The sequence below is a fragment of the Olea europaea genome, chromosome 21 (genome assembly GCF_002742605.1).
Source record: "Olea europaea var. sylvestris chromosome 21, O_europaea_v1, whole genome shotgun sequence".
Taxonomy (NCBI): Eukaryota; Viridiplantae; Streptophyta; class Magnoliopsida; order Lamiales; family Oleaceae; genus Olea; species Olea europaea.
In genome coordinates, this window is record NC_036257.1 from 12,935,299 (window position 1) to 12,948,426 (window position 13,128).

General features: G+C 32.9%; 1 protein-coding gene across 2 annotated transcripts; it reads right to left on the reverse strand.

Moving 5' to 3' along the window:
- Positions 1-1,854: 1,854 nt before the first annotated feature.
- LOC111370734 (monodehydroascorbate reductase-like) lies at positions 1,855-6,021 on the reverse strand. Of its 2 annotated transcripts, XM_022992586.1 has the most exons (10): positions 5,864-6,016; positions 5,091-5,162; positions 4,958-5,009; positions 4,498-4,578; positions 4,288-4,406; positions 3,968-4,187; positions 3,726-3,844; positions 3,510-3,635; positions 2,681-2,821; positions 1,855-2,400 (listed from the first exon to the last, which is right to left on the reverse strand). In XM_022992586.1, the coding sequence occupies exons 1-10, from the start codon at positions 5,912-5,914 to the stop codon at positions 2,077-2,079; spliced, it is 1,305 nt and encodes a 434-aa protein (XP_022848354.1). In that variant the 5' UTR covers positions 5,915-6,016; the 3' UTR covers positions 1,855-2,076. The 2 variants fall into 2 exon arrangements, with proteins under 2 accessions (XP_022848354.1, XP_022848355.1); XM_022992587.1 differs by lacking the exon at positions 2,681-2,821 and having other exon boundaries at positions 5,864-6,021.
- Between the last annotated feature and the right edge of the window lie 7,107 nt (positions 6,022-13,128).

The window sequence follows — 13,128 nt, forward strand, 5'->3', positions numbered from 1 at the left end:
AGTTCTACTTTTCTTTTACAAAAATCGATTACGAAAAATTGAAATCATACAAGCACATAAAATTGATATAAGCACATAAATAATTTAATTTTTGTTAATATAATAATGCTCTTTTAATTAACTTTAATTGTAAATTGGATATTGACATTTTGTTAATATATATTGTCTATTTAATTGAAAAATAAATTAGGGCATTTTGTAGATAATGGAAAATGAAAATTCGTACCTAATTCTAATTCTAGTGGTTTATCTAGCTCTTCTAATTCTAATTCGTATGATTTTTTTGAATATTATTTAATTAAATATTAATAAAAAATTCTGCTATTAGGGACGTTGGCCGTTGATAGTAAGCTTAAAACGTTCACGGTCTACCCTAACTGAACTCGACCTCTGAATTCGAAATTTGTATTGAAATATACTTGTCAAAATTCCTCAAGGGGTGGCCAAGCAAAGCCCGGGGAGCCCTTTAGGAGAAAAGTCAAGTCGATCAACTCACCATGATTAGAGCAAGAAGAGCAACGACAATACAATTTGTACATTCTATCCAGGACCACTTTAATTTGATCTCTATGATTTTTTTGTAGACTATGTCACTTCTTTTATTGAAAACTTGACTAAAATTTAGTCTTGTCCATCAAAGGAAAAAGTCCACAATAAAATATTCTTTGTACTGAGGATTTTGTCAAGAGAAAAAAATTGTACAGTTCTTGGCAAATTGTATCTTAGCGTGTTTAGCGTGATCGAATGGAGAGAGAAGAAAAATGGCAGGCCATGAAGCTAAAATGGGAGACAAATGAAAGATAGGACAAATTCATGTTCAAGGTTTCATTATTTCCCACAAATAAAGAAAGGGTAGAGAAAACAAAATTTCCTTTCTCAAATGAGTGGAAAATGCATCCTTCTCATTTTCCTCAGACCACTATCAAAAGTAGAATTGACGTGTAATATTCACTTAAATTAAATTCTTCAAACTTAAAACTCGTGCTTCATTTCAGATTAGTATAGTCCTCAGAGATGCATGAATTGAATACACAAAGGGGCTTTGGCTTTATTAGCACATCTTCAAACTTGCTGGCCATAAACAAAGGTTGTAGTTTCAAAAATTATTGGCAAAATGTAGTCGGTTGTAAGGAATTTCACAATATAAAATGTATGGCTGGCTATAAGAAATATTATTTGGACTGATTTTCAAATGAGAAAAGGTCATATAGCAACAGAAATAATATTATTTTAAAGATTTCAACAAGAAGCACCGATCATCAACCCAACTGCCTCAATATCTTATATTCAAGCTATGAGAGAGAGAATAATGTTATTTGTATATGATGGAGTTACATAATTGTTTACATACACATGAGATGTCAAAAAGAGAATAGAAAGTGTTCTTTTTTTCAAAAGAAATTCTGACTCAATCATATTTAACCACATTATTTGTATATAAACAATTATGCAAATTATTATGTACATGTAGCATAATCATTATCGAAAGAAAGACATAACTAAAGATTAAACACCAAAGACCAATAAAATGGCAACTTGTGAAAAAATATCACAAGTGAGGATGCATCGTCACCAATCCAACAGAAATGGTTAACATTATTAAGAATCTGAAGACACAGATTTACATTTCCTAACTAGCAAAGAGAGGATTAAATTTTATTAGGTTTCCTCAACCTGGCCTCTTATCTCAGGCCATAATTAACAGGCACAAAGTCTGGCACCACAGGAATTAAGCAACACCGTTCATAACGCGTTTCCTTGCAGAAAAAGCTCCCAGATTTGAGAAAAAAATGGCTGTTCTTAGTGGGTACAGCCTAGTGTAGCAACTAGCAACATATACATGACAGCATTTTATTTTTTTTGTTAAATCAGAGGATATCGTTGGATTTTTAGAGAAAGCAAAACAAATTATTTCGAGCGCAAGAGTACAGTAACTCCTGTCTCAATGTTGAATAATTAACAGAAATCATGTCACGCTAAGGAAAATAAGACACATGATGAATGTGAAGATAACAGCATGCTAGATCTATATAATTTAACCAGGCAACTGGCCTTCTACTGTCTCGAAAAAGAAATTCAAATTTTACAAGCAAAGGTGAGACCCTCTGTGGCTAGCTGATCCAAGCTCTGTGCTGGAGGCTGAACCCTTGCAACTTTGGCAATTGCCTTGTTTTCTTCGGGAGTACCACCCTCCAAAAATGCACCAACAACCTTCCCCTCTTTGATCCAGTATGATCCAAACTTGTGAGTTGTAGATGTGGGGCTTCCGTCCCCAAAAAACACAGTTTCACCCACATTGTCACCGTAAAACTGCCATGACAAATCAAATGCACGGGAATAGAAGTATGGAAGGTAGTTGTATTCATCAATAGAACTTCCTTGTTCACTTGCGAAAATTGCCTGCAGTGTAACATATAACAAAGTCTCATGAAAGGTGAGATTTACAACTTATATGCACATTTGGGAATAATATGCATGGTGAATCAAAACGCTTCATATGATTAGTAATGATTCAGAGTTTACACTTAGAGATGCATCAGAATGGCATTACTGAATATATATCATATGAAGAGCCCATTTAATTTTGAGTATTTGTAGGCCAAATGCTTAGCACGTTGAGTCTTTGATGATAAACGGTAGTGAAGGGAAATAGAATCATGCATATGAAGACATCAGATACCTTTACAGCCTGTTCAGCAGATTTGCGAGCATGATCAACATGTTCAACCCTTCTCATTTCATTATACAATTTCATAGGGAAAGTAGCAACATCACCCACGGCATATACATCAGGAACACTTGTTTTGAAGAAACCATCAGTCTGCAAGCAAAAAGTCTCAGAAAAATTTCCACACATATATCTAAAAATTAGCAACATAGTACAACACAAAAAGTCGTTTCACTATGACTTTGAGCTCAAAGCATTATTACTCTTTATTCATTTCTATCCTAAAATTGAGGATTTATTTCTCAGTATTAATTGTGAATATGTTTGGAGTAGGCATAATTTGTTTAAGCAAGGCAGTCTCTTGGTGATCATTATTCCTGAAATTTTTCTTGATGACATGCATCATTTGTTGATCGTCGCTATTATGCAAGCAGAATTGCACTGTTCTATAAGATTTAAAAAGATGATATAATACTAAATTACTAATCATCCAGAAAACAAACTTGGATGTGTTCTCATATTCTCTGCTATTAAATATTATTTGAACCTTATTAAAACATCAATAATGAAGAAAACATAACTCAGCGCGTGTGAAATTATCAAAGCATTATAAAAAATTGAAATAGACAACCAATGATTTTCATATTATTCTTTTATTCCTCGTCTCTTTTTGGAATTCATGTTGGCATTTTCTAATTTTGTTTACTACAAATTATTTTGTCGTCAGCTTTATAATGCATGGATCATTGAGACAAATAGATTACATAAGCACTCTAATTGATCGAAGCACTAACAAGAAAATCCAATCAATCTGGGGGAAACATTGAGTGAAGTCACGCACCTTGATTCCACCCTTTTCCTCTTCAACCTGACCCTTAAATAACTTTGTTAGCGGCCTTCCACCTACACCAACAACAACTATATCGGCTTCCATCACCCTACCATCCTTAAGTTTTACATCCATAACCTGAAATTTGAGATGCAAAATTACCACATATGACTACCGAAATACAAATCAATTCATAATTGAGGAACATATATGTGCTTGAGAACATGCCTCCATGTCTTCATTTGTGCCAAACCCAGTGGCAACTGTTCCCTTAATGATTTTGATTCCCTTGTTTGCATAGTAACCTTCATAGAAGCTAGCTAAGTTGGCAGTGAATAGCCTAGGCACTGCATAAACATGTTGCACAAGCAAGGTGAAGGGTAGCCCAGAATAGTCAAGTCGGATTACAACAAGGGGCTAAAACAACTTATAAAATGGAATTTAATATTAATGGCTATGTTTCAACTTACTACACCAAGGTTCAGGGTAAACCATGCTGACATCAATGTTGTTCATTTTCAGAGCTGCACTAAGCTCAAGACCAATGTATCCGCCACCGACAACCAATGCCTTCCCATTTTTCTTTGCTTTGATTGCTTCCACAAGTTTGTCAGCATCGACGATTTCTCTCAAATAAAAAATATTTTTGGCGTCAGCCCCTTGTACACCAAAATCTGATAATCTGATCACCTGGCAAAAGTAACATATAGAAGCAGAAACTTCAGTTGAGTACATGAAAATAATACTAAAGAAATGAATAGGATCTATTTTCCAGGACACGATACTCAACAGTAGAACCAGTTGCTATAATCAGTATCTGGTATTTAAATGTTTCGCCAGCTGCACTGACAAGTGTCTTTGACGCAAGATCTGCTTTAACTACTTCTGTGTTGGGGATCAAAGATATCCCTGTCATCGAGATAAGTTCACATTAGGGATTTTTGGTGCAAATAATGTTTGTTCTTACAATCTTTCCAACAATACAATCAGTAGATATTACCTTTCTCTGTATACCATTCAGGAAGGAGCTTCTCTCCTCCACTTCCAACACACACATGAAAACCTGGAAGTCTTGCAGTTCCTGGAGAAAATATAAAATCACGTCCATAACAAATATCCGATGTACATTTTGATACGAAATATAAACTGGTATGTTTGAAGACCTCTATCATGACATGAAGAAGAGAAAAAACTGGTTAAAACTTTGGAAAAGAGTCTACTAGACTAATAGGAAGTGTGATATCATGGAAGAACTAATCATGCGAGGTAGTAATATTCAAATTTGTATCTGACATATAAAGGTGATATGCAATTTCCTAATATTGGTTAGAAAGGATTCCCTCTCTCCCTATATGGACTTGCCCATGATGTCATTTGTATTTATGCATTACAAAAGCAGACGGTATTACTCTATAAATCTCACTTGATCATTGAGCAACAAAGAAGGTAAAACAACTTACCCTTAGGAAAGAGATATGCTTTGCTAAGTGCTGGACGTTCATAAGGAGCAACCTGAAACCGTCATTAATCGTGTACATTGCACCGTCATTGCTTAATAATAATAGTCCTAAAGAATACTGTCAAAGTGCATACCGACTCTTTGGAAATAATAGCCAGTTCACCCGGATTAACTCCCTGGTTGGCAAATTCTCTAGCAGCATATCCCTGTGAGCAGAAGCAAATTTTGACGATTAATGCCCCCAGAACGATTAAAACGTATATATTGAAGTTCATATCATAGTTGAAAAAGCACTTGGAACAAAATGCATCTGACGGTTGGATTCAATTGGATTAACTATTTTTATATCTAAGCAACTTCACATAACTGTAGAAACTGAAATCAAAGCAAACAGATTGTGCGCCATCACTTAACTTTGAGCGTCCTGCACTTTTCCACTTTTTATGTAAAAACACAGGTAATTTCATATATCAATAATCCCGTTCAGACAGTAGGCAAAAATAAAGCTAAAAATGTAATTGCATGAGCCTGTAGAACTGTTTATTACAAACAAAGGCTTGTGAGATTGTGACCGAAGATCACCTCCGTTAATATCAACAAGCAATTGACAAATAAAAAGCTTTTTAGGATAAAACCTTTGATGAGTCATTTAATATTGGGGACAAACTACTGTTTAATCTGGATAAATTTGTAATGACTGGAATACTATAAAAAATATATAAGGCAATTCTTTAAAGTTTAAACAAAAAGGATACAATACATGTGAAATTACGGATTGGAAAAAGCTACTTTGAACACGAAGAACAATGAGCAAATACACAATTAATTTGAAAATAACTCAAAACAATACGAAATAATCAGAACATAATAAAAAACTAGTGAAACAATCAATGGAGAAAATACTCACGGCAGCGACTCCACCACCGAGGATCACGTACTTGAATGCCTTCTCAGCCATTGAATCAATTCAGTGATTATTCGATTGATTGATTGATTGGATAATTCTACAGTTACAAACTGCGATGCTGTTGCTACGAGTTTTATAGGAAGGTAAAGATGCCTATAAATTTTTTCACGGACAGAAAGGCGCGGGTTTTGATCAGCTGAAGGTGGTATGAAATGAAAAAGATGTGGAAACCAATTGCAGACGTACACGTTGAAGCGGCACACGTGCCAGATCAGATTTGACTAAATTTTGGATTTTTCTTCTCAAACAGCGCCACGTGTTTGTCCAGGGGAGACTGCCAATAGAGGAGGGACACATGTCCCCCCAGCCCTGTTTCTCTAGCATAGTTCCTAAAATTTTGCTCGAGTAATTTTCTATCCAAATATATGCCGGTTTGAATGGATTGTTCTGAAAAAATGGCGATCGGTCGGGTCCTCCATAAGTATTCACGAAATTTTTAAATAATTGCCAGTTGCTTTAATTTTAATATAATTTAAATTTAAATTATTTGAAATTTAATTAAATATTTGTACAATTGGATTGCACTTTGAGCTATGATTCATCGCAAAGCTTGAAGTAGGCATACGCGAAAAGAATCAATTAAGATTAATTCAGCCTATGTTTGATAGAAATTAAATTTTAATTTTAATTTAAATCAAATTTAATAATTATTTTTAATCAGAATTTTTATGCGATTCATAACTTTTTGATCGCAAATTTTATCTAAATTTACTAAAAATATGATTTTAATCACTGAACAAGGACTAAGTGATGAGATGGCCCAATTTTTTATTATTTTTAAGTCCTTATTTGAGCACCATTTTTCTAGAAGCTCATTTTTTTAAAATTCATTTTCAATCACATATTTTTCAGTAAAATAATATTACAAGCAAACCCAAAACGTTTATTTCCCAAAAAATGAAGATCAAATAAGGGCTAAATGAATCAAATAATTGCCAAACAAAATTGTCACATAACGCTTTCAAGTTTAAAAAAATAATTTTAATTTTTTATTATGGATTTGACTATTTAATTATTGAACTTATTATTATTATTATTATTATTATTATTATTATTATTATTATTATTATTATTATTATTATTATTATTATTGAGTCAATGTTAAGTTGATTTTTAAAATAATAGAGCAAATTACAAAACTTCAAGAAAGGTTTCTGATTATTACAGAGGCATCGACTTCTAAGAAACCTTCATTGACCTATGTTTTCATAGATCGATTCCCCTTAAATTTAAATATATAATTCCTATTTCATTGTTCAATTTTTTTTAACATTTGTACCCCGCATAATACTATAATTAAATATGTTACTACATTTTTCCTTTCTTTATTCAATGTTATTAAATCAATCCGTACCGATCCGACAGATTCGGTTAACTTGGAACCGGGCCCAAAGCTGAGCTGATCATATGTTATTAACTGGGTGTAAAAAGGGTTTAAAAGTCGCTAAATTGACCGGTTTAACCACTAACTAGTGACGGTTCTTCAATTTTTCAGATTTTTATCTAAAATTCATTAACTACAATACTGGGCTCTTGTACTAAATACAAAGGCTTATTAACACATTGGTTGGCCTATTGGTTTGTTTTTATAGAAGGGCAACCTGTTGGAAACTTGAAATCAATTTGACTTTGGTTCCCAACAAAGTGAATTGTCATGTTTTACCAAAATCCTTTTATTTATCAAATATCTAAACTCACTTCTCCCCCGTCTGGCCCCCTTCCTTCCAAATTTTAATGCTTAGAATGCGTGGTTGAAAAAGAAGAAAAAAGAATTTCGATTTACATATAATATTATTTTACGGAAGATTGTATAGTTGAAAATAAGAGTGAGATGAAAAAGCTGAATGAAAAAGGAGGCCAAATAGGAACGAATTATTAGCGTTATACATCATTTTCTACGAACTCAAAATATTTCAATTTTAACAAAGTCAATTATTTCAATATCTTAATTAATTTTGAACTATCAAGACTAATTATTGTAGACTAATAAATCTAATTAACAAAAATGAATTTGTACTTAATTTGAATTAGCAGTATGAAAATTTTAAAAAGTATAGTTATAGTATCTTATTATTTGTGGGTGTACTTATTTATTGCATATGATTCGATCCCTGTTGAACTTTTTGATCATTGACCCTTTATCTTTTGTGAGTCAAATTTCAAAACATTGATTTTTTTTTCTCCCATTTTTTATTAGACAGGGTACCTCACAATACTTATAGTACCATAAGTTTAAAAAATCAAATAAAATTATCATAATGCTACAGCGCAACAAAGTTGACATTGAATAAGGTTCAATATTTAGATTTATTTTTATTAAAATTTTGGACCAAAGTTGTTCAATTTTAAAACTAAAAACCTATTTATTATTATTATTATTTTTTTATTTTTTAACGAAAACTCTTATTGGTATGAAATCACTTTGGCTAAAAAGAGAAAAGAAAAACTCTTTAAACTAAAAATAATTTTCTTAACTAAACTAAAAATAATAAAGAAGAAATAATAATAAATGGATTATTTCGATAAATAGTGCCTAACATATGGGCTCACCGCTGAATAAGGACTTATCTTTTCATTCTTGGCAGGTACATCCTCAATCAACTTTTGCCACGCAATTCATTTCTTGGATTAGAAAGGCTACTGTACCCTTAAATTTGAATTGATAATTATAATTATAATAATAATGAAAAAATAGAAAGAAATAAGAATTTGGTTATTTGTACATCAAGCTCGTGTACAACCCCTCACAATGGGCGTCGAGGGCCCTTCTTATACGCTGAGGCAAGGTGCACACATAGTAGATCCCAAGAAATAACTCATAACAATCTAAAAATGGGCCCCACACAAATGCTCTCGAGTCTCCACCCCATTTTGCTTCTTGTACAATCTACTTGACAAATGTTTTGACAGAATTTTTTTTTCCTTTTATAATTGTTTGCTATATTTTTATTAATAGTTTTATTGTTTTGTTCTAATTATTGTCGGTCTCTCTTAAATTTTTAGTTGATGGTCTTATTTATTTATGTCTAAATTTTCTGGTCAGGTGACTTAATTATTTATTTATATTTTAACTTATTTTCTAAATTTTATTTTTAGTTGTTATAATGATTTAGAGGATTACTTAATTGATCGTTTTAAAGATTTGACCAATTAACATTTTGATATGCTATTTTGGTGAAAATTGAATGCATATAGATACAAGATTATCCCTCAAAATGCTAAAAATTAACTATTCAAACATCCACAATTGTTTATGAGTCTACATTCCTTCTTAGTGGTCAGATTATTAATTTTTTTAGGAGTGTTGAGTGCAAATAATGTTGGGCAATGATTTGCCCTAAAGTTGTTTATATAGTAACAAGGAACCTAAGTAATTCATCAATTTTGGATGAAGTAAAAGTATTGAATATTTCACAAAAAGTTGTAGTAGGGATTAACGTATTTGATATGTCTATTCATTTTCTTTTATTAGTTATTTTATTCCATTTTACTATAATATGTTGTAATATTGTTCAACATCAATAAAATGGAATTGTGAAAATGTGGAATAGAAAAAAAATTGGAGGCCATAATTTGACTTATGCGACCGCATAGGCTGTTGGAAAAAATTAATTAGCTGCAGTAGTGATCTGAACAATATAATGCAAAAATATAAAACTTATCGTCCGATCGAGTCTCGTGATAGCACGATGTCCTAAAATGAAATTGCTCGTCAATAATTGCTGCGACCTCTGTGGACAATCACTCCCAGGATACAACAATCTTAAACCACTTGTGCAGCAATCACGAATGATTTTTCTAGAACTCTCAATTGTACTCCATAATAAATGTAAAACCCGTATATAAGAAATTCAGAATATGAAAAGGAGGGTTGATACAAGATGATTTTTCTATTGTCTTTTTGTGTGTGTTTTTTCAAAAAGAGATATGGGTTTATATAGGCAAGATGGTAGTAACAGTCTTCACCATGTTAATGCAGAATTTTAATGACTGAGTAGTGGGTGTTTTAATGGCTGTTAGTGGGTTGTTACAAAAACAAACAGTCAGAAAATACTGGCTAGTTTTACCCATTAAATAATAAAGAAAAAAATATTTATTTTAGTCAAGGAAGTCCAAGAGCCCAAGGCCCCAATCAAGACATTTTAATATCTGCGTGGGGAGTGACTCGAACCCCTGACGTCCCACACAAATATTACATTTCCCACCACTTTGGCACTTTATCTAATTTGATTATTTCTTTCACATTTTATATTTATACCACAAATATATAATAATCCCCCACATGAAAGAAATAAGATAAATGAAAATATTACTCTGGAGTACGGTAGAAATCATGCAGGCTTAGGTGTCTATCGACTTGAACCTTGGCTTTGTATATTCTATCGAGCTTACTAACTATAGAGTGAACTATGTCTTGAACTCTACAATTATAGTTGCAAACCGAGACAATAGAACACACACATGATTTCTAGAACAGTCATTTAGTTCTCGCGGTTGTGTTCATTTCGACCGTGAACTTTCCCAATTTCTTTGAGTGCTCTAGAGAATTCGCCTCAATTCTCATAGGAAGCGGCTCCACTTCCACACTCAAAGAGGTGCTACTATCAAGGGTGCACTGTATTTAAACACCCCACTGAATATCAGCTATAGTAAGCATTATGAGTATTAGCTCATCCTCTAATCAATACAGTTAGTACTACGCATCATAGGGAGGGGTTTGGAATAAATCCAATGTAGTATCCCCACAGACCACTCCAATAACTTTGTTGTCCCATTGAACCTTGACCATGGGATCTCCAATTGCAAGGTTGGGTTTCCATTATAGGTGATCTAATACATAATAGGCTTTAGCCCCATCCCCCTCGATGTTTGTTGAATTAGTTCTCTAGCCAATCCTTTGGTTAATGGGTCAGCAATGTTATCACTTGACTTCACATAGTCAATAGCTATAATCCCATCCTTAAGCAGCTGGCGCACAGTATTGTGCCTCCTACGAATATGTCTAGACTTTCCATTATAGGATGAATTTTGAGCTCTTGAGATAGCTGCTTGACTGTCACAATGTATTTGAATAGTTGGAAATGGTTTAGACCACAAAGGAACATCCATAAGAAAATTCCTTAACCATTCAGCCTCCTCACCTGCCTTATCTAAAGCTATGAACTCAAATTCCATAGTAGATCTAGCAATGCAGGTTTGCTTAGTGGATTTCCAGGAGACAGCTCCGCCTGCTAATGTAAATACATATCCACTTGTAGATTTACTTTCACTGGTATCGGAAATCCAATTAGCATCACAATATCCCTCAAGTATAGCAGGGAATTTGGTATAATGTATTCCCCAGTCTAGAGTGTATCTCAAATACCTCAAGACTCGAATAAGAGCATCCCAATGTTTATTGTTAGGATTACTAGTATACCTGCTAAGTCTACCGACAGCATATGCTATATCAGGTCTTGTACAGTTCATGAGATACATGAGACTGCCGATTACTTTAGCATACTCTAAAGCGAAAACAATAGGACCTGAATGTTTTCTCAAATGACGACTTGCATCATAAGGTGTTTTAGCAGGAATACAGTTGTATTAATTTAACTTCTTAAGCACTTTTTCTACATAATGAGATTGGGTCAAAATAATTCGTTCAGAATGTTTTACTATTTTGATTCTTAGAATAACATCAACAACACCCAAATCTTTCATTTCAAAGTGCTTGTTCAGAAACCGCTTAGTTTTATTAACCACATCTAAACTAGTTCCCATAATCAACATATCATCAACATATAAGCAAATTATCACACCACAATTATTTTCAAATTTGCTATATATGCATTTATCTGCTTCATTTATCACATAAACACTTGATGTCAAAACTGTATCAAATTTTTCGTGCCATTGCTTAGGAGCTTGTTTAAGGTCATAAAGGGATTTTTTAAGTCTACATACTTTATCCTCAAGGCCTTCTACAACAAATCCTTCAGGCTGATCCACATAAATCTCCTCTTCTAAGTCTCCATTTAAAAATACAGTTTTGACATCCATTTGATGTATAATAAGATCATACAGTGAGACAATTGCAATTAACATCCTAATAGACGTAATCCTAGTAACCGGTGAATAAGTATCAAAGAAGTTAACTCCTTCCTTTTGTTTATAGCCTTTAGCTACAAGTCTTGCTTTATACTTATCAATTGAACCATCAGGTTTAAGTTTTTTCTTAAACAACCATCTACACCCAATTGTCTTCCATCATTGAGGTAAGTCCACTAACTCTCAAGTATTATTAAACATAATTGAATCATATTCACTATTTACAGCTTCCTTCCAAAATATAGAATCTGGTGAAAACATAGTTTCACCAAAAGTACTAGGATCATCCTCTACTAAGTAGGTTATAAAGTCAGGACCGAAAGAAGTAGTGGTCCTAGGTCTTCTGTTTCTCCTAATTTCAGCTTCTTCTAATTCAGATGGCTCCTCTCTAACACTAGGAGAAATACTAAAAGAACTACTTGATCCTTCAGACTTTTCTTTAAACGGAAATCTATTTTCAAAAAATTCAGCATCTCTAATTTCAAATATTGTGTTCTTTTCAATCAAATTATTTTTAGAGTAAATGACTAAAAATCTGTAGGCATTACTATGAAAAGCATAGCCTATAAAAACACAATCAACAGTTTTCAGACCAAGTTTAGTTCTTTTAGGTGCTAGAATAGAAGCTTTAGCTAAACACCCCCACACTTTAAGATATTTATATGAAGGTGTTCTGCCCTTCCACATTTCATAAGGAGACTTATTATTTTTCTTACTAGGAATTCTGTTAAGAATATAACATGCAGTAAGAAGTGCTTTCCCTCACATGTTAAAAGGTAATCCAGAAGAGTTTAGCATTGATATGACCATATCCTTAAGGGTTCGATTTTTCCTTTCAGCTACACCATTAGATTGTGGAGAATAAGGTGGAGTGTCTCATGAATAATACCATTCTCAACACAAAATTTACAAAATCTCCCGTATATTCTCCTCCCCTATCAGATCTTAAAACTTTAATAGTTTTGTCTAGCTGATTTTCTACTTCAATTTTATAGGAAATAAATTTTGAATAGCTTTCATCCTTACTCTTAAGTAGATAAATATAACAATATCGGGAATAATCATCAATGAAAGTTAAGAAATATTTATTTCCATCACGAGTAACATATCCTTTT